The sequence below is a fragment of the Lagopus leucura genome, unplaced genomic scaffold, assembly GCF_019238085.1.
Source record: "Lagopus leucura isolate 7727_CA_CO unplaced genomic scaffold, USGS_WTPT01 Super-Scaffold_100157, whole genome shotgun sequence".
Taxonomy (NCBI): Eukaryota; Metazoa; Chordata; class Aves; order Galliformes; family Phasianidae; genus Lagopus; species Lagopus leucura.
Genome location: NW_024962334.1, coordinates 30,215,920 through 30,237,928, shown reverse-complemented (window position 1 = coordinate 30,237,928; position 22,009 = coordinate 30,215,920). Strand labels below are relative to the sequence as shown.

The 22,009-nt window shown below is 38.9% G+C and overlaps 1 protein-coding gene across 2 annotated transcripts; it reads right to left on the bottom strand.

Annotated features, from left to right (window-relative positions):
- Positions 1-839: 839 nt before the first annotated feature.
- On the bottom strand, positions 840-19,739 carry STEAP4 (STEAP4 metalloreductase). 2 transcript variants are annotated; one of them, XM_042888813.1, is made up of 6 exons: positions 19,637-19,739; positions 8,258-8,334; positions 5,493-5,948; positions 3,716-4,243; positions 2,906-3,070; positions 840-1,961 (listed from the first exon to the last, which is right to left on the bottom strand). In XM_042888813.1, the coding sequence occupies exons 3-6, from the start codon at positions 5,946-5,948 to the stop codon at positions 1,692-1,694; spliced, it is 1,419 nt and encodes a 472-aa protein (XP_042744747.1). In that variant the 5' UTR covers positions 8,258-8,334; positions 19,637-19,739; the 3' UTR covers positions 840-1,691. The 2 variants fall into 2 exon arrangements, with proteins under 2 accessions (XP_042744747.1, XP_042744748.1); XM_042888814.1 differs by lacking the exon at positions 8,258-8,334.
- Positions 19,740-22,009: the final 2,270 nt, after the last annotated feature.

Genomic DNA, 22,009 nt, shown 5'->3' with positions numbered 1-22,009 from the left:
AGCTGGAATTTAGTAGTGAATGAGTGTACGGATTGTACTGTCAGGCCACCTTGCACTGGTTTTCAGTGGGAGTAAAGCAGACCTGACTCAGCCTCCTAATGCAGGGCACTCAGAAATACAAAGAATCATATTCTTTGGTAGAGAAGATGACAGAGCATTGGCAATGCTCGTGTTTCATGAAGCATGACTTGTCATTGTGTTACTTGCCATGACTGTTGCAAATTAAATTCCAACCCACAAGCTCAGCTGTGGGAGAGAAAAGGGTGCTGGTTTTTGTTTTTTGTTTTTGTTTTTTTAAAATCGGTATCTGCATAGGCAGAAACCCTAAGTCCTGTAACAGGTAATCATAAAAGCAAACTATGGATCTTGAAGCAGTTACTGTTCTTAATATGAGTCTGGGGTATGTCACTGGAAGCAGAATAGAGCTCCCATTGTAAGTCTAGGTATTCAGGCTGCTATTATATATTTTATTTTTTGTCTTGCTTTCTCATCTACTCACACACAATCCCTGTCTTTTTTTTTTTTTTTTTTTTTATTTCCCTCTCTGCTTCTGCCTCTGTCTTCTCTTTCTGAGGGAGTTTAAGGTGGTGTTATAGGTATCCCTGTATTTAGGCCCTTTGAGCCCATGACTGTTCTGCACTCCTGTTCAGTAACTAAGCAAATACCTATATATGTAAGCATCCAAGGAGCAAAAATGGGAGAAAGTAAGCCCTGGCAGCTATCTGAAGACAGGATCCCATTTTATTTTTTCCCCCCAAGGCCTTACAATGCTAATGTGCAACTAAGCATACCAGCAGCTGCATCATAGCAAAAGATGTTCTAGGAATAATAACAGAATGCACAACTATAAAGAACTTTCTTTATTGAGATTAGGATATGTGCATTTTCATTGAATATTTATAACATTGCATCCAAAGCATTTCAGAAAAATCAACAATCTATTTTTTGTGATATATAATTATGACATGCAGTATAAACTCCTAATAAAATGATGTTTTTCCATCAGCTCCTTTGCTTACAGCTCACTGATTACACAAAAATTCACCAACCACTGTGTGCATGTGCTCACCAGCCTAAGCTTCTCTGCAAGTACATCTCATGTCTTTTTGACAGTTTGGTCTCTCCTCCATCCCCTTGCCATCCAAGTTTCTGCAGTATAGCAAGGGTTCAGCAATCCTCAGCAGATACACTTTGAACATTAGAGTGCTTGTACACAAACCAAGGAAATCTTAGTTAACTATTTCTAAGGCATGAATATAGATAGACCTCTTTGACCAGATGTTAATGGAGGACAAACTAGTGTTGGAAAGATGAGAGCTTTCCCTCAGCTAATGCCTGTCCAGATCTGAGCCCCACTGGGCAGGACAGTGAAGAGGAGCAGACTCCATCTAATAGGAGAGGTTGGCCATCACTAGAGATTTTAGTGACTGATACCATGAACACTTCTCTCATACTCCTGTCAGGAATGGAGGGTGAATAGGGGGAGAAAAAGGAAAAGGTCTGTGTGAAAGCATGTCTGGTGTGCAGGATCTCAGGAGGCTCGTTTGATTTAAATTTTGTCACTGAAATTGCTTTATTTCAGTCAGAGCCTGCCCAGGCTTCTCACTTTTTTTCTCTCCAGGTAAAGGAGGATAGGGACTTCATTTTGCCTTCAATTTTTTGTTTCTTTTTAACAATACAGGTTAGTCTAATTACACAGCAGACTTGTTGATAATGTAGTTTGACTGTTCTGAGTACTGGGGATTCCTCTCCCAGCCCTGTCGAATTCGTGTTAATTGCTTGTCTAGACAAGGAAGTATGAGCACAAATTTGACAACCAGTACAACGCATGGAATAATGAGAGAGAGCATATAGGCTTCTGGAAGATACCATCTGTATGCTGATGGATTTAGGAACCACTTTCCACCACAGACCAGTGTGTGTGCGGTGCATAAAATCAATGTCAGATATCCCAGTTTGGACTAGAGGAGAACAAAGAAGAGAAAGAAGTAGAGGTTAGAATACTGAATTGAACCAGAACAACTGCAAATTACAGTGCACAGCAGACTTCAGGGAATGTGTGCCAAATTTGGGACTAAATGGGTCTACTGAAATGAAAAAAGATTTTTTAATAAAAATTCAAATGGATCTCCAGGATGTGATTTCCCTCCCCCCCCCATCAACAACCTTGATAACTTTTTCCACACATTGCCTAATGTTGCCATATTTGTAAAAACACAGAGAAAAGGCTACAGTTCATTTGAGAGGTCCAAGCCTTTCATATGCTTTAGTGATAATCCACCCAGAACTACACTGTGCAAGTTCTTCACCTAAGTAAAACGTTAACTCATAGTATTTTCCCTTGCTAGCCCTGTTCCTGCAGAGGCACTACAGCACCAAACTTCTTTCTGATGTGGGGTCAAGACGATGGTGTTAACAGAGGTTTATTAAAGGCACAGCAACTGTTAGAGCCTGCAGGAACTGGAGGCTCTCTTTAGATGCTTGATGTTGAAAGGACTGGAGTGATAAAGTGAGTTTTCAAAATCGTGTTAACTGAATTATCTTGTGAACCAACAAAATCAGCCCAATAAATGGCTAAAGTATTTTGTGACTGTGTAATTTGGCAGTCATTAACTCCACAGTGTCATTTTTCCATTTGTCAGTTAGCAGTTTAGATCTTCCCAATTTTATGTTGTTGGTGTAATAACACCAGTTGTTCCATAGGTAGACATCAGGGGAGTTGTGTTTTTTATATGTGGGTTGTATAGCCATGTAGATAGACAAATATATATTAATCAGGTGATGGTGAATAATACAGATATGGCATTTAGAGTTAGAATGGAGGAAAGACACTGCTAAATCGTTCTGTGGTCATAGTTCATTTAAAAAAAAAAAAAAGTTTTTTTAGAGAAAATCTTTTTCTTACCTGTACAAATCGAAATTCTCTCCAGTTGACACTGTTGCTGACAGAAGGCAAGGAAGTTATTCCAAGAAGAACAAATAAAAAGAATCCTAAAATCCCCAAAGCCAAATAAGAGTCACTAAGCCAGCCATTTGTGTTGTCAAATGGAGTAGTACTATTGTTCAGTGCCTGAAGAAAAGAATACCACATATATCTTAGTGTTAGCAGTTTTAGGATCAATATGAAGAAAAAAATATCATTTAACTAAGAGATAAATATTACACATTATCTGAAAAGGATTGGGTATTTACTTTGAATGGCTACTGAAAATGTGAGAGTGGCCTTATGTAGGTTTTGTGTACCTATAATTGCAGTGCTTATCTATTGTAGACCTACTGTGAGGGCAGGTATTCAATTGTTTGTTGTTGAGTAAGGTCAGGAACTCAAAATATATGCTAATCCCTGTTCACTGCAGGGGGTTTGGATTAGATGACCTGTAAAAATCCTTTCCAATTCAAACTATTTTTTGATTCTATGATTCATAAATTTATATAGAGAAATAGAGAGATACATTTCTTTATTCTTTATGTATTTCTTGATTATTTCATTAATATGTAAGCTACCTAGGAGGAAGGTATTTACCCACAACTCAACATCAGAAACCTTTGGATTTATGATTTATCCATGGATAAAAGCAGCACAGAAACTAGGAAACTAACCTCATTAAAAAGGACAATAGACAAAGTCGATGTGAACTTCTAAAGTTTAGCATCCCTGGTAATGTTAGTAACAGGGTTAGAGGAAGAGAAGACATAGAGCAAGGAAAAAAATTACCTGTGAGATGGTTCTGTCCCCAGTTGTCCATCTTACATAGTAGCGAATTGGGGTAACGAGAGTATAAACAACGTGCAGAGAAGCAAACGCCAAGGCTACTAGTCCAAGCTGTTTCCTACACAGCATCCATTTGTCCAGCCAGTCTGGAAAACGGCTGTATTTGGTACCTCTGTATAATTGAATAATTGCAGCAAGTACACCAGGGAGATAAACCAAGGCAAGAAGGACGAGTGCCATTATAGGGCAGATCCGATTTGGAATGGAAATTGCAAGAAAAAATGAATAATCCCTATTTTCATAAACACAAGGGTAAATTACATCACGAACCAAACAGTAGATGAAGAAGAATGCAGTTAGGCCAAGGGACAAAAAGATAGGAAGCTTCCACATTGGAAAAAGCTGTAGAGGGTAATTTTCTATTTCCCGAGCAGCCAAGAGAGATCCTTGATCTAACGGCGTGAGTCCCAGTGCACGAACAATATCCATTACCATTTGTTTAGCTTCTGTGTCATCTCCACAGACAAACACCTGCAGTCAAAAACAAGCAGGGATTTTATTTTGACAGACTTTTGTGACATTTTCAACTGTGTTTCTTCCTGAATATGGACAATATGAGCATGAGCTTCTAGGCTCCTTATTGCCTCCCTTGTTAGCCTTAATTTATATAGATAAAATTGTTATAGGTAATTTCTTGATCAACAGTCCCTAGAATTAAGAACATCAATCTTTTTTCTTTGGTGAAATATATTGCTTCAAGTGGCAAAATTTTGCGTGTGACAAGAACAAAATATAAGATTACAATCTTTGCTTAGAGCACTTGAATTTCAGCATGCTCTTTTGAAGATCCTGCCCACAGTTTATAAGCACAAGGTTTTGTAATAGTAAGTAGGAATAATATTTTGTATTGCCACTACAATGGTCTGTAAGAGCTTCAGTCAGGACCTGGGGGTTGAGACAATTCAAATGCAATTTCTCTGTCATGAAATTTAGTATTATTCCTTCTCGTATCTAGTAAAAGTGTGAAGAAACTCTTTTTTTCTGAGTATGAATTGTAATACTTCTTTTGGAATAGGCAGAAAAGGGGCAACTTCTGCTGTCATTTATCTAAGTATGATAAAGGTTTCAGATGCCCAGGCTTGTAAATCATTGGTTTTTAGTTTAGGCGAAACCACTTCTATCAGCAGAAAGCAAAGTTAACAGTAATTTGAATAGTTGCATGTTCAGAGCAGCTGAAAACAGGGCAGAAATAAATTCTTCTACAAAGATGCTCGATTGTTTCCTATGACCAGCTTGCCTGTGACTGGGGAGCTCATTAACATGGCTTGCACACGTTGTTTTTGTGTTAGACTTCTGTTTTGATGTGATTTAGAAAACTATTAATTTTTTCGCCATCCATCTATTTATCTCATTGCTTATACTCATTCTATTGCCCCATTATATCCCTTACATCCCTTTTTTTGCACTCTTAGGTGAACAAGTGACATAGCCCACATTTCCTTCTGATTTACTGGTTCTCTGTTTGTAGCTGTGTTTTCTTTTTTTCTTCCTTGCTTCCCTAATGTCTCTTAACAGCTATCAACATTCCTTGTCATGTCATATTTGAATCCCAAAGTAAATTTTAGCTCGCATTTAATTTGAGATTTGCAATTACAGTGAAATTTCCATCTCAGCCTTGTCTGAGTCATATGTCCCGAGTGTGTGTTTCGTCTAACTGTTAAAAGCCCATATGATACTTCATAACTCTATGAAACAGCAAACTCCTGCAGTTCAGTCTTACCTGCCGGCTTGCATCCAAGGTGCCCGACTGCAGAGCCCAGGCTGACACGGTGTTAAAGGCTTTCACAACCCTAGCGCTGGGCACCAGCTGAGCCAGGTACTTTGCATTGGATTCAGGATACTGGTTTATTTTTAAGTTGTTGCTTATGTCCACCAACACTTTTCCACGGAGTGTTTCCTCTAGTGATGCAAGGAAGTCATAATGTTGCCTCTGGATTGCTATAATAATGATGGCAGCTTTCTGTGCTGCCTCAGCATGGCTCAGCACCTCTGCATCCTTGGGAATCAGGCTGGATGGCCATGGGCTCCGGCTTCCAAATACAACAGGGTAGCCAGACTGAATCAGTTTATGGCCCAGAGCTCTTCCAAAGTCTCCTGTTCCAAATATACACACTGTCTCTCTTTTGTTAGATGTTTTGGGAGCCAAAGCCATTATGTTGGAAAAATTTTTATTCATCTATTTAAAAACAAACAAACAAGCAACAAATTAAGTAAAATGTTGATCTCTTGAAAACGAAAGGCTAATTTGTCTGACTGTACAAAATAAATATCTGAGAGTTTTCTTGATTCTTAATCTGTACAGTTTTTAAAAAATGAATTCTGGATTTTCAGCTCTCCATCTCTGACAACGCCCTCCTTTCTGTTCATCTTCAGTTGAAATATTGCAGTTTTCCTTTCTCAAAGGGAAAGCAGGAGGAAAGGGTACAGGATCACCATGAGCAAGGGCTGCACATGTTTCAGGATCATTTCTATTTCTTTATGTTATAGAAAAGCATTAAAGATGAGTGTGACTCTAATCAGATTAGAACCAGGAAGGTATGTTTGTAAAACACTTGGAGAAGTGGTGTACAAACTAGCGACAAATCTGTGTTGTCTGCAGTACTTTCTCAATATGCCCATTCAGTGCCAGTTTGGTTTGTTATTGTTCATTTTCCTGAAGAATGTCCCATGAAGTGTTTGGATGGTGGAATGGGTGTATTCCATGTTGAACATGTGTTACTCTTAATGAAATTCTCTGAGATTTTTATCTGTCCTCCTTTATCACAGTACCTGGAGGCTTCAAAGACTTTAATGTATTATCCATGACATAGCAGTATGTACGCTCCGTACTTACAGAGTGAGACCCATGACCCAAATGCAGAATCAAACACGGCTGCTCCAAAGGTCTTCTGATAGATCCATGTGCTGTTGCCCTCACTTTACAAAAAGGGACCCAAGGATAGAAAACCTGAAGCCTTAAGGCAGATCTCTAACAGGAGATCTTGTGAGACCCTTCTTTTCAAACAGCCACCAATTTAGTACTTGGAGCAGCCATGTTATTTTGCAGGAGCCCTAGTTCAAGGCTTTCACAGCATCTCAGGTAAGTGGCTTAATTAAAGCTGTGAGAATAACTGATTTTCCAATTTGCAGGACAGAATTGCTTAGAACAGTTAGCTAGATCCAAAACAATTGCTCTGCTATGGCTGTTTATTAACATTTTGCTTACATTCCTACATGAAGCCCTGCTCAGAATGAAACTTAAAATATAGAGATTATACTCTTCTTTGTTTTCTTTTTTTCCCAGTGTTCTTTTACACATTTAAAACTCATCCTCTGAGGGCTCTTTTACTGTCCCATAACGGCTCCAATGGGAGGAAAGCTGTACAATCCTTTTAGTGGATAGTCTGTATTTCAAAAATGAACAGAAGAGTTACATCTGTAATATTAGAAAATGGTTCAACTCAGTACCTAATGGAATTCAACTTACTTTTCTCAAATTTTCCTTTTAGCAAAGTGGGCCCCTATCCAAAATGAAAGATAAAACTCCTTTGTAATACATGTTTGTCCAGCTGAAAACTTCTGTATTTGCCCCCAAGAAATCATTAAGTTATTGCTGAAAGAACTATGCAAACCATTTTTTTCACCAGAGTAAGACTGGACAAGAGAAACTCAACAAACCAACCACCTCTGATGGGTTTTATCAAGTGATATATTTAGTATATTTACCACCAAGAAACAAATATATGAAGAGTTTCTGTTGTTCAGTATTACTGAACATCTCATTTGCTAGTGAACACTGAACTTGTCTTGCTGGGAAAAAGCAGAAGAAAATAAGAGGGAGACGAAAAGTAAAACTAATGGAAAGAACAGTTTTTCTTTTTTTTCTTTTTGTGTGTCTGTACAGTTTCTTGGAGCCCTATCTACATATGAAGGGACATGTACAAGACATTGAATATTATTCCATAAAGAGCTGAAGAGAGTTAAGGCTCCCTTTATTGCTAGTGGCCTAATTTAATTTAATACCACTTTTAACAGGAAAGATAGTTTGCTTGAATCAACTAAGCAGAATTTACTTATTTCCTTATTAATAATTAGTTGTTATAGTGATGCCCATTGCTGTTGTGATAGTGCACATTACATATTAGAAATAAACTGGTCATAAACGATTTTCTTAACACATAAGGTATACTGTAAAACATATGTTAATTGCATCATGCATCTGCTATATCAGAAAATAACATGTAAGACAAAGAAATTTTGCTTTTAAATCCCAGGCTGTTTGGATTATGCCTCCTTCTGATAAATAAGGATTTTAAGTAAATTTTCTCAATTTAATTGTTTTCAATTCAACATGTCTTCAAACATGTCTTTGTGCCAACTGGCTGTTGTTAAACTGAAAAGGCTGTGGGCACTGCAGTTGACTTCTGGAGATTAATTCAGGCAGTAGACTGCACAGATAAATTTGGGCTTTGCTGTGTGTATTTGAACAAAATGAACAAAATGTACCTTTGCTCTGATGGCAACCCGGTAGGTCTAAAGTTGAAACAAGGAAAATGGCCTTATAGAGTCCGTTACAGTGATAGCTGCAATGAGAGAAGATATTCATTTGCTGTGGAAAAAGGCTTTCTATTGTCCTACATCAGTGTGAAAGATATGATGAAGTACATCATAAAGGACATAGGACCAGCCTGGTGTCAGAGCTAAACCCGAAAGCTGACACTGCGTCTTGTTAAGCAGCTGAAGGCAGCAGGGTTAGCTTTGTGCCCACAAAGCTGGGCAGTCTCAAAGCACTGGAGGAAACAGAAACACTAGCAAAGAAACAAATGACCATCCTTTGTTCTTCTACATGTATAGATACGTATGGTACATATCTTCTATATGTACCAAATATCATCTGAGAAAAATCAGAGCTTTGTGGAGCTCTGTATTCACATATAATACTTTTGCATATGTCCATCTTCCTAACATTGGTAAGCTAGTGATGCTTGTTATTTCAAAGATAATCCATGTAAGCTTCTTACTGATAACTATGTCCTTTCTTTTCTACATAGTTGTACTTTTATACAGTCAGTTATCCTATTTTTAGGGAAAATGGTGATAACCTCTGATCTGATTGTCACTTGGTCAGTAATGACAGAAGGAGGCACTGAAGAGGCGAAACCATCATTAAATACTGCATAAACACTTGAGAAACTGAATCAAGATACAATTTTCTTCCAACAATTATATATAAATACCTAGGAATTTGAATGAATACAGGAATGTTGCTTTGGACATGGGCAAAAAGGAGGGATTTCCTAGCAAAATCATTCTGCAAATGGAACAGTGCCAAAAGTGGAAAAGCAGATGTGGGACTGAGACAGACAGGGATGGAGAATGGAAAGATCAGACAGATGTAACATGAAATGACAGACAGGAGAGCAATGGAATGATTCAAAAGGTTGAATGACAAGATGAAAGGAGCAGGAAAGAGAAATTTTACTATTTACATTTTAAAAAGAAGCAACTAAATAGCAATGGCAGTGATTTTGAGATTATCTAGCCCATCTCCCTCCCTAAGGCAGGATGAACTACATTTAAACCAAGCCTGATAGATGCTTGTCTAACCTGTTTGTGGATCTGGCAGTCTCCTTTGCTTTCTGCTGTCTCACTGGTCATAACACAAGGCAGATTTTCTTCTGTCCAATCTGTATTGGGCTGTACTGCCTCCTCCATTGTACACTCAGATGTCAATTTGTCCTTCTCTTTTTCAGAAGCCTTTGTTGGACATGAAAGCTGTTACCATTTCACCCTTCTCTAGATGAAACAACAACAGATCCTTGCCTGCACCTCATGCTTCTGAGAGTGGGAATCTTCCTAGGCTAAACTCTTCCAACTGATAATTGAAAGTATGGTGCTAAAACTGAATACAGTATTCTCACTGAGATCTCACCAGCTGGAAAGGATTACTTCGATTGCCTCATAGACAACACATCATCCCACTGACACATCTGTCTTATTCACAGTACAGCTGATTCAAAGTCAGCTTGGGATGGTTATATGTACTTTAGCAAGCAGTGTGTGGCAACAGGAAGGAAGACGTAGAGTGAAACAGCTGGTGCTGAGCACATGGTTGTGCTGTCTGAGCGCAGGATTTCCACCTTGGAGCAGCCTTGGTCTAGCATTGCAGCCTGAATGCCCATTAACAGCTGCAGTGTGCTGGGGTGCACCCAAAGCATATCATCTGGCTCAGTCTTTGTGGGAAGGAATCATTTTCTTCCATATGCTCCAAGAAAACAAAGCTTGATAATCAGCGATTTGCTTCAAAAATGCAAAAAAAAGAACTGAAATACTAGTGTACTGCATCCTGCAACATCCCGTTTTTTAATGCAGAACTGCTCCAAAGCCAATAGCTCCATCTTCAACATGTACAGTTCTTTTCTGACTTGCTGTATTGTGCTCTAGTCCCTGTTAAATAGCACCATATTTTTTTAGTCTGTAACTTCAATTTGTCAAGATCATTTTGATTTCTAAGGCTGTCCTCTAACGTGCTTGCAGGCTTTTTCAACTTTGTCAGATTGTCAGCTTTAATAAGCATACTGTCTGTTCCAGCATCCATGCCATTTAATAAAGTTCCAGAAGAGGACTTTAGCCAGGAGAGACCCCCAGTATATCTGCAGTAAATTTAGCCTTCCATTTTGACAGTGATTAACAGAGAGACTGAAAAAGCTTCTTTCACTCATTTTGCAGAATCCTACCTTATGTTAGTTCAGTCAGGCTGCATTTCCCTCGTATGCTTATGAAAATATTCTCTAACATGCCGTATTAAAATCTTCACTCATCTCAAGCTGCACAGCCTTTGTGATTCACCAGACCTGGTATGTTCTTATAAAAGGAGATTAGTTGGATTTGGAATGCTTTCTTCTTTATTAATACATGAGTCTATAATCTATTCTTTATTTTTTTTATTATCTTCAATTTGAGAATTGTTCTTAAATGAATTGGGCCAGAATTCTGCACCTCCTCTTTCTACTTACTTTTCAGGATAGCTGTTATTCCTGTGTTCCCAGTCTTTGAAAACTTTACCATGCAGTTCTTAAGTGTAGTTATTAATGGCTGTGGAAATGCTTCAGTTATTCCCTGAACAATTTAAGGCAAATTCCATCAGCCTCACTGATCCCAAATCATTTAACTCACCTGAGCATGATCTAATCTGTTACTTCTGTCACCCTGCCTGAATTCTCATCTCTTTATTACTGGTGTAGAGTGAAAAAGGCATTGCAGAGATACTTTCCTAGAGTGATTAGTCAATAGCTTTCTCTCAGTTGAATACTGGATAAATCCCTTTCTTGATTTTCCTTTGACAGTTTCTGCTTTACAGTATTCTGGATGTAGTTGGATGTACTGGATGTACTGTTTAATTCTTTTTTTGTACAGTGGCTTTTCAAATTTTAGCAACGTATCTGTACTGTTCTATGTTTGTCCATAGATTTTTATTTCTGTATGACTTTATTGTTTGAAGTTTCTGAAGAATTCACAGCTTCAGCTACGTGGCTGTCTTCCTGCAATCCTTCCTCTGCCTTGCAAATGTTTTCTGTCTCTCTGTTTTTAATGCCATTTCTATAAGCAGGTTTCAAATCCTCAGATCTCATTTTTCCTCTCAGATTCTACTTCTCATGGAACATCACCTGCCCACCTTCTGAGTTTAGTATTGTCGTCTTATTATTCTGCTAGGTGAACAAATCTGTTTTTGAACAATTGATCTTGTCTAGTGGCCCATAGTATCTCTCAGCTGTGACTGAACATCTGCATTTTCTCCTGTATAACGTTCCAAGATCTTCTAGAACTATATCCTTGTACCTTTGATTCAGGGAAAAGGTTTAGATAATCAAGTGGAACATAAGGACTTTGAGAAGATAAACGGCCCAGGCATTGTCAGGAGTTTGATCCATAGCTGTATAAAAGAAAGGTTAGCAAGTAAGAAGAAAGTTAATGGCCAGCACAGCTGTGACTGAGGAAGGTTATGGTGTAGTCCACCAGAGGATCTAGTCTCTGAGGATTTGTCTGTTTCTGTTTTTTCCGAATCTCATTAGAACAAGGAGTAGCTGAACTTTTTCACACAGCAGTACTGAGAGAAAGCCCAGCACACCACCAGACTTGATGGGATTACACTTCATCAACTTGTCGTGCAACTACAAGCTGATCATGAGTTGGTGAATTGCGCCTATGGCAGAATCAGTGAAAGTAAATCCCTTGCAGGTGCCCTATGCCCTGAAGACATCTTTGAACAGACAAAACAGTATCAATGAGGTTTGCCTCTGCGTACACCTGATCCTTCCCTACCACTGGTAAAAGTACATCCTTAAACAAGGGCAGACTGCACTATGGCTTACCACCAGTGCTTTCACACCATGCTAATGACATGTATTCATGCTGGTGGCAATGAAGAATAGTGCCTACAACCAAGAATAGAAAGATAATGGATTGGCCATTTTTTACATTTAGTCTTTTTTTTTTTTTTTTTTTTTTTTTTCCATTCAAATCCTTGTATACCTATATACAGGCATGGTGAACTTCAAACAAATAAATACATTAGTATATATTTCTGTTCGGAATGGTTGGTCCTTTCAGGTCTTTTCTTTCCCATGCTGTCAAGTTCTACAAAGTTAAACAATTTCTGTTCGAAACTGAGTTAATTAATTTTCATTATTGTCTTAGCAGTTTACTGCATGTACTGACACATAGAACTAATTCCCTTTTGATTTATTTTTTTTTTCAGAGTTTTGTCTCAGAAAGTCTGAGATGTGAGTCATCTATGATCAAAAGTGCCCTAATAAGTTAAAATTAAATAGAGTGGCCTATTAAATACAGCAGAAAATGAGGATCGTTAATACTTCATTTCTTGCATATCCAGTAATACAGCTTTGAATGTATCTTTCTGAAACGTTTTACACATGCATAATATTCAGTAATCCTGGAGTAAAACTTGGAAAACAAGTGAAATGTGATTTAAAAATTCTCATTGGAAAGACATATACACTATTCTGAGGCAATCTCATTTTCTTAAAATTTCATGTTACTATCTCCACAGAGAGAGACTGCACTCTCTAAAAAACAGCACTTCGTATAAGCTGACAGTTGTAGAACCAAATCTGCCCTAAATTACAAACTGTATTTTCTGTTGTTTGCTACACCAGAAACTGAAAGGCACGTGGCTAAACTACTCTCCCTTGATTAATCTAGTACTTATACGCATAAAGAAAATAGCAGAGTAGCTCCTAACAAACATATCACAGCAAATTATTCATGAATTTTCTTTCAAGCAAGTGAATATCTTCTATTCTTCTCAACAGAAAATCCTGAGCTCGAAGTTTTGACAAAGCTTATAAAGAATAATTGTTTGAGACAATAAATCCTCCTACAGAGGACACTGCATTTCCCACATCTTTGCTTTTTATCAGGAGAACACTAAAGCTGCCCGGAGGCTCTTCAAACAGATGAAGTATAGGCCTAAACAGATGTGTTTAATGTTGTCTAAATCATAGCAAAGTACTGAGAGAGCTGGAAATCTCACCACCTCCAACTTTCCCGTAAGCACGTAAGATTCAGCTATAACTGGTGTAATTTCCTTGGCCTCTTTAGGGTTGTTGTGCTTTTTGGAGAGGTATAGGTATCAAGATTTAATCCAACTGCAAGAGTGAGAAGATTTCAGAAAACACCCAGAGCTGAGTGACGGTGAGAAGAGGCAGGTCTGTCTGGAGTGCAGAGTGGGGGCACTGGATTTATCCCCACTATAATGCTCAGGAGATGTCCTGAGACCTTGAAAGATATGTTTTGAGGCCCATAAAGCGTACATGACAAGCACCTTTTGGATTCCTGCTGTGTCCGCCAAGGCTGTCTTCTCTGTCAGTGAAGCTATTCTTCTGTGCATCTTTTGTCTGCTATTTAGAGACATTAACAAATAGCTCTGTCTGACAGAGAAGTAACACCAGAAATAATGAAGCCTGGCTTCCCAGGGATTTGTGTTTCTTGGCTGATTACAAGTGCTGATTGAAACTGTTTCCAATCACAGGAGATCACTCCTTCAAGATTTCTTCTCATGTGGATTTTCAGATCTTTAAATGTGTATTGTCACAGTACAGTCTTTCATTTCTTAGGACTCTTACGTGGAGTCTTCAACTGCCTATTTTATGACACTGAAGAAAAACAAAACCCTCACTTCTCCTGGTATATTTGTTTGAAAGCATCACTAAAACAGTGGTTGAGGGACACACAAAATACATACACTCTCATCCCTCAATATGATCAGAGAAACCCCACTTTCTACAGAAATCAAGGTAAAATAACATCAAGACTGGAATTAGGTACCATTGCACGAGCAACTGACCAAAATCATGCCTTTGGCCCACTACAAATGTAAGAGTTCAAAACACTGTATTTATTTTGAGCTCTAGCAATATGTGATAAGTCCAATTGTCTTCCCATTTATACTAATGGAATTGTTGATTTTCAATTAACTTGTTTTTGGATTGGATTGGTGTAAACACAAAGATAACAGAGCCCAAGTGACACCTGTGATAAAACAGAAAGTGAGGTGGCTGCTGCAGCATAGAAGCCTCTGTGGTGATGGACCTGGCTGCCTTGTGCTCTTAGCAATCTGAGGAGTGGGTGGGAGCGTATGAAAGATTTAAGCAAAAGTGGCATGAATGTGAAGCTTTCTTGCCAAAACAAATATATGTAGATTTGCAGTATGTCTGGAATGAGGCCAAGCATATTTTCTTACAGAAAGTTCATTAATCTGCATTCTTGCTTACATAAGCCCATACACTAAAATGCTGTCATAAAAAAGTGTTTAAAGATACTCCATTTAACAGTGGATAGCTTCATCAGCACTCTTACTCACTCAATATGAAGTAATTAAATGTATTATTTGCTTCTTTTGTTTTCCTTTCTTTATTTTACATGGAATTGAATTTTTTTGTGTCCTACTTGACTGCAGTCAAGTGGCATCTAAAGAGCCGTGCCTATGTTTAGGAAAAATGAACATTGATATTTTCAGACAGAAAGAAATGGTGTTCCTCACAAAAAAAGTGACAGTTTTAAATGCGGTTGCATTTTGCAGTAAGGAAAAATTACCAGGCTTTTATTTTTAAAAACTAACTCTTTCCTGATATAGAAATTCTTCTTCTTAATGAGGCAATAATTTCAGGAGTGTTCAAACAACGGCCCTAAGCTACAGGCTTTGAAAATTAGCAGCTGAGAAGCCTGAATTTAAAAACATGCTTTGAAAATACCGACAAAGAAACACCAGCGGAGGTGATATTTGTCAAAAATTTGCAGAACTGTTGAGAGCAGCCTCTTCTACTGAGAAATGGAGAGATCTCATTTTTTGTAGAGTTCTTTTGTCTGAAATTCCCTTTGAGTTCAGCTCAGGTTTTGTACATGGCTGAGCCGGTAACTCCCTCTCCTGGAAAGCAGGAAGGGGTTTTAAGTTGTGGATCATTGCTTCAGCTCCTCTCCTTGGCACTGGCAGGAATGAAATGTCTCTGCCAGAGTACTGCACATCAGCTGCTGACCTGGAAGCACAGCAGTGTCGCCTAATTGCTCACAGTGCTGCACAGGGCAGCCCGTGCTATCCCACGCCATGGTCTGCTGCACAGGGCCACAGTAGAGCTCACACAGGATCTCTGACATATCTCTGCTGCCATCTTCACAGAGAAGGCACGTGAGTTTCTGGTGATCCTGAGTCTCAATCAGATTTTCTGGGCATCTCATTCCCATCTCTGTGAAATATGTAGGGTCAAGGCAAAAGTTACGCTTTTGGTTCTGCACCCCAAGACCATTTAATATACAGTTAAGTAACACCAGGCCATATTGCAGTGAAGGCAAAGGTCTGGGACATGACGTGGAGCAGAGGCAAATGAAAATTTTAAGTATTCTTATTAAACTTAAGAAGAGGTAATAAAGAGGGCACTCACGGGTACAAAATTCCTTCATTTTACAAACAAATAATGAAAAAAGCAAAGGCCAGGCTGGAGAAAGTAACTTATTTTTTTGCTAGTAGGGAATTTTGCTCAAAACCCTTCAATCTTAATTTTACAATGACTTATTTAAACAAATAATTCCTTAATTTCTTACTGCTTATCATCAATCAGATAGCAACTGGTAGAGTTAACTTCTCATAAAAAAGCTACTGCTTTTGGTAATGATGCAGGTTGGTGATCCAGAGGCTTGGATTCAATTTCCAATCTAGTTATCAAAGAAAAAGAATTTAGATCTGCACAGAGGAAGTGCTGACCTCTTGCTCTGCTTGTATAAATCTTCCACAAATTTTACAAGCAAAAGAATTTAGATCCACTGGATGCTTTTTATAATTTTTTCCCCCCAAATATCTGTGCAGTCAGATAACAAATGCACCCTGACCCTAACACTCCAGAGCTGCTTAGTTCTGGAAGTCATTGAGATCTGCTCAGTATAATTTGGGGTAAAAATGAGCTGAATGTCTGTGCTGTGAGGTACAAAAAAAAGTGTCATGCTGATTTTGTAATTGCCTAATTGGACTAAATAATTTCCTCCCACAGGGTGACCCTCTCTTGCAGCTCCACCAAGGATCTGCAATACAAAATGAGGAACTGAGTTTTCTGAATAAACCCATTGTCTTTATTGTATTACCATTTTATGCTATTACGGTTATTGCATAATTACCCTCTTGTGATGAGTATTCATGTCTTCTTTTACACATTTCCTGCTCTCATGCTCCTTGTAGCATGGGACCACCCCAGAGACATCCTTCATCAAACATTCTTGGTGCGCTAATGATGCCAGAAAGTGTTTTTTGCTCTTTGGCAATCAACCTCTCCACTGAATTTCCTAACACTTCAGGCTTGTTTATCTGGAGGCCTACAGAAGCTTGCTCACATAATTGGTATCACTAATGGATTGGTGACAGGCATCAGTGAAAAACTTTGATCCCCGTCCTCAGGTGCTGTAAGTTGTCTGGAATGGACAACTGAGCTGCTTTCACCATTGATCAAGCAGTTTGTAGCAGATTATTATAATTAAGCACCTTTGAAGTGCCAAGTTTTATGAAGCTCTGGCACGGTTCAGGTTGTAGAATTCAAATGAGATTTATTAGTATGAGATTTATTAATATTCTTATTTTCTTTTCTTTTCTTATAGGATATTGTGCAGCTTATGAAAATGGTTTCTCTGCACATTCAGATTTGCTGTGGTGAGACTGCTCCACCTGGGGAAGGCACATCAGCCAGAGCTGAGAACAATCCTCGCTCCTTATTTCATCTTAACCTCACATGTACCAAAGTAAGTCATAGGATATGCATCTGCCAGTGGAGTTCTATACCTCACTAAGCCATGGAATTCCTGCCAGCAGTGCTGGAGCTGTCTCCACCAAGGCTATGGTATTCCTCAGGTCCCAGAGAGGATCACATCAACATTTCAGCCAAGCAAAAAGACAGTTTGAAGCCACCTTAGTGATTCTGCCTCCAGGTCTATGCTCAGCAGTCATTGCAAGCTCAGGAAGCAGCTTTGTCAGACCCTTAATTAGCACTTTTGTTGGCAGCTGTTCCCACTCCTCCTGTTTCCCAGCAGCACCACCACAACCAGTTCTCACCCTGCTGCCGCCTACAGCTGCTCAACCCATCTCAGCACTGTGTCCAGGCTGCCACCACAGCTGGCTGCTCAGCAAATCTCCACAGGGAAAAGGGCTGAGACCACCAAACAAAAAGGAAGGAAACTGGACACCCAGATGGAACCAGTCTGCCAAGTGTGCTTCAGCCAGGCCAAGAAACCAGGCTGCATGCTGGAGGACTTCGATGGGAGGAGATAAGTGAAAAGTGCTGGAAATCTGAATTTACCCACTTCTAATCTGAAACATGACTTCAATTAAGTGAGCTTACTGTATTATTGTCCATGCTAGCACTTGAGAGGAATACGTGTTGAAGGAATTTTGATGAAGAAGAGACTAGGTGGGTCTAAATAGCAAGGTCAAACAAGGAAAACCACGTCTTTTCTATTTTTGAGCATGCATAAAGGCACTAAGTCAAACATTTGATCTACAATATGCACACGTACAGGTGACTTTCAAATATCTCTTCCCACCTTTTCTTCCCCCTAAAAGCAGCTTTCAGAAACCAGAATTAATATACATAAAAACCCCAAGAGAAAAAACAAACAAAAGTAAAAAAGCCTGCATCTATAAATTGTAGTGTGGAGCATAAAAAAAATACAAAATGTTGCAGTTGCACTCTGCTAGCGCTGTCACTGAGAACAGAATGGGAGAAATGGTTGGCTCAAAACTTGAAGTTACCACATAAACAGATTTCAATAGAAACAGATCAGGAAGCAGTGAGAGAGGCCTTAAAACGCTCTGATGTGAAGTATTCTCCCTGAAGGCCTTGGTTGCTGTCTCTGTATTCTTGAGGCACAACAGGAATGGATATGTATTTCTGAGTGCCTCACACCCATGCCAAGCACACTGTCGGGTGCTGTCCTTGGAGTAGCTGTGGTCTGACCCTGAGAGCTGAACTGCTGTGAGCAGTGGGATTGCTGCACTAACCCAAGAGCAGCTAAAAGCATCCCCAGGCTGCATTGTGATGTGAATGAGGCACAGTTCAGAAGGTAGGACAGTCAATTCTGAAGTGGGCTCCTGCTCTCAAACAAAAACTAATGTAAGTAGAATGCTTTGTTAACAGTTTTGCAACACAAAGTAGACTGCTTATCCAGTTATGTTTTCTGCTTTTGACTAAGAGAAATAATTTTTAAAATGCCATCTGTGTAGAAGTGTATAAATATGAAAAGTGCTTGATAGGTTTGAATAAGCAAATTCCTGTATGGATGAAGAAGGTACAGGGATGCTTGATTTTTCAATGACTGTTGTAATATTTTGGTATGTAGTCATGGTGTCACCTCAGTTATTACAACTTCATGCTTGCCAAAATCATTGCTATTAACAAAACCAGGAGCTTTGGAAAGTCACATCTAAAAAAGAATTTACAACTTTCACTGATTTAATCCTTTCAGGATGTTTGAAAAATCTGAAAAAACTGCTCTGTGCTGTGAGTGACAGTTCATATTTGTAGATTTAGGGGGGATATGAAATCTTCCTGTATCAAAGCTGACTAACAGTTCTGGCAGCTACAAACATTCTCTGAATTAATAACATCGTGCTGGCATAAGACAATGCTCAAGAAAAATCCATTTCTTTCTGCAGCACTGAAATCTCTCACTTCTAAAATATTAAACAGTTTTAAAATTGGTATGCTACTTGAAAAGGAAGAGAAAACATGAAATCCACATGTGAGTCCAGAAGTGAAAAGAATCCTTAGCTCTAACTATTATTACAAGTAGTTTATGATTGGTGGTAAATCAAATGCATTGGAGTACCTCCACTTATTACTAAAATTCAAACCAGAATTTTAGCTCTCTCTTAGGAAGGAATATCCTATTTCCAGGTTCACCTCTTAAAACCCACTGACCAACACTTATTTGCAGAAGATTTCTCCACTTCCTTAAATGCAGCAAACACCTCTGAAAGATTAGATAAACTTGTTGCCAGTTATGTAAGCTCACTGAATACCAATGGGCTGATTCAAAGTTTGGTTGCCCTAACTTTACAGATAAAACTATATAAACTATGTCCCTATTTTACAGTGCTTCCTTAGATCATCTCTCAGTGACTAAAATATTATGTAATGTCAATAAAAGCCCTGGCTTTGTATTTTATGTGTAGCAGGGAGAAAACCTAAGGTCAAATTTCAGTACACTGATGGTTGAGTTCAAACCCACCTAAACCTCCTGGGAGGTCAGCCTTGCCATTCTAGGCATTCCCTAATCCCACCTGCAGAAATGAGAGAAACCTGCAGATCGGATGACCTCTGTAAAACTCACCTGTGCACTCAACCTCCTCCTCTCCCCTGAGCAAACCAGAGCCTTCCAGCCGGTGAGGTGCTGTTAGTGCTGGGGCAAGGTCTGCTCTTAGATGCTGCAGAGAGATCCTGTGCCTGGGGAAGAATGCAGAAACCTGACAGCCTCGCTGGCATTTATCTAGTAGAAGCTAGAGTGCACGTAGGAGGGAGAGATGAGGAGGTGTTGCAAGCCCCATCTGTCCGTGCTGGGTGAAAGAACTTCCCGTCTAAGTTGTTGGGGAAAGTCCCAGCCCATGTATTTACAACTGAGGTGAAGCCTGTGGTTGCTTTTTTAAAGCAGGCTCTGGCTTGTCCCTTGGCTATTGGCCAGGAAGTTTTGGCTGTGTTTCCTGCTCCTGGAGTACTAACTTGAGAACTGCAGAAGTCAAGAATGTTTAAGAATACAACAGGAGCTATTTGCCTGAAGGAGAGCTCTCTTTGTGTCGTTCCTGGGTCATTCCAGCTGTGGGTAGGGATAGTAAGAATGTCACCTTGGGGTGAAAGGAATTTGACATGAGGATGGCTGAAAGTACCAGATCTCTGAGATTTTCTGTGTATTCTTGGCAGTGACCCCGTGGAGTCAGAGCCAATCATGCATTTGTACTGAGAAATGCATCTTTAAGGCAGAAGTCTGGGAGTATGCAAAATTCTGGATGTTACGCATCTGTTTGGAAGGGGGTACAATTCAAAACAGATGCCTTAAGCATCAGGAGATCAGAGGAGTGGATTGTTGTCCAAATAGGAGAAAGGGGCTCAGAGTGTCCCAATAACAGTGAGTTTTTATACGAAGTTTGGGAAATAAACTGAAGGGGATTCAAATAAGATTGCACTCAAGATCTGGAAGAAATGTTTGCCAGTAAAGAGAAAGAAATATCCAAAAGATGATATCACTTTGGAAGAACTTGCAAGAGTCAGCAAGGTGTACAAGACATGGGCAGAGAGAATGACCTGGCTGTGGTTTTCTTCTAGGAGCAAAGGGCACTGAGGAAGTGAAAATATCAGGTTAATCAGAATAGTATTCATTTTCAGCACATCCATCAACTAATATGCTGTCAAAAATAGTGTTATTACACCCAAAAGAAGATCTTAAGGGAGTGCAAAGGGAGACAGTTAATTCACAAAGCTTAAAGTCACAAGGTTATCTCCATAGGGAATATAAAAGAAATAAATGAATATGTAATAGATGGAAAAAGAGGAGAAATGCTATGCCTTTGAGACCATCAAAGCGATCTAAGCATTTAAAGCCCACATCATAATATGAAAATAAAAAGCTGAGAAAGAATTTGAAGCCATTTCTCAGTAGACCAAGACCTCAAGAATATTAAGTAGTGTAGGAAAAGGTTGAATTGTCCAACAATTTTCACACCTATGCAAGTCCTTTACTTAGTAAGGCCATACTTTAAGAAGGAGCTGGATCCACTCATTGGGATGGGTAGTGGAACTAAATGAAGTAGTTCTTGTAGCTGCAGAGAAATCAGATGAAACCTCTTGTTTGTCCATAGTTGTACTCAAAGGAACAAAACAAGTTTGTTATGCTGCCAAGAGGAGATACGGTAAGTGACAAATACCTTTCTGTCCTTAGTACTTCAGTGGGCTGCTGGCATGTGCTCATATTAGGAAAAAGAAAAGAACAGGTGTTTTTGAACTTTCATAAAACCTTTGTGAGTTGCACTGTTTTCTCAGATGTCTATTTAGGCTGCATATGGCACCTGAGGGAAAAAGGTGATAAATTTTTCATGCCATTCAGGTTAGTGAGATTTATACAGATGACATTTAGATTTGATGAAAAGCGTCAGCTCAGAGCAGCCTCGGAAAGAAAACTGTGCTGCTGGGCTGAAGCTGGACAAACAACACTGTAAATGCCATGTAACACTAATAATAATATACTTGAAGAAAAATTAGAACAAAAAAACAAGTCAATCATCAGAAAATATTTGGCTTGTCTATTCCAGCAATATTTGGGTGCTGAAATGTATAGAGAATATGTACCTAATGCAGTTTCTTCAGAATGCCATCAGGCAGAGATTTCCAATGATCTAGGATGTAATTATTGAAAAATTTGAGAAACAGAAGGAGTTGCTTAGACATTTCAGAACTTAGAGGATATCATCCTTGATGGCTTTGGGCGTATGTTGATGTAGTCCTTTTAAACACTGTGGTTTAAAAAATCACAGTAGTTTATGAGTTAACAAAATGTAGGCATGAATATATTCAGAGGAAAAAAATATATTTAATCTTAGATGTGGAAATAAACAGAACCATACATTTTTATTAACTGAAGGCCAGTAATATTTGAAATAGATTATAAATCAGAAGAAATTACCAAATAGAGCTTGGCTAATGGTTATTTTTCATT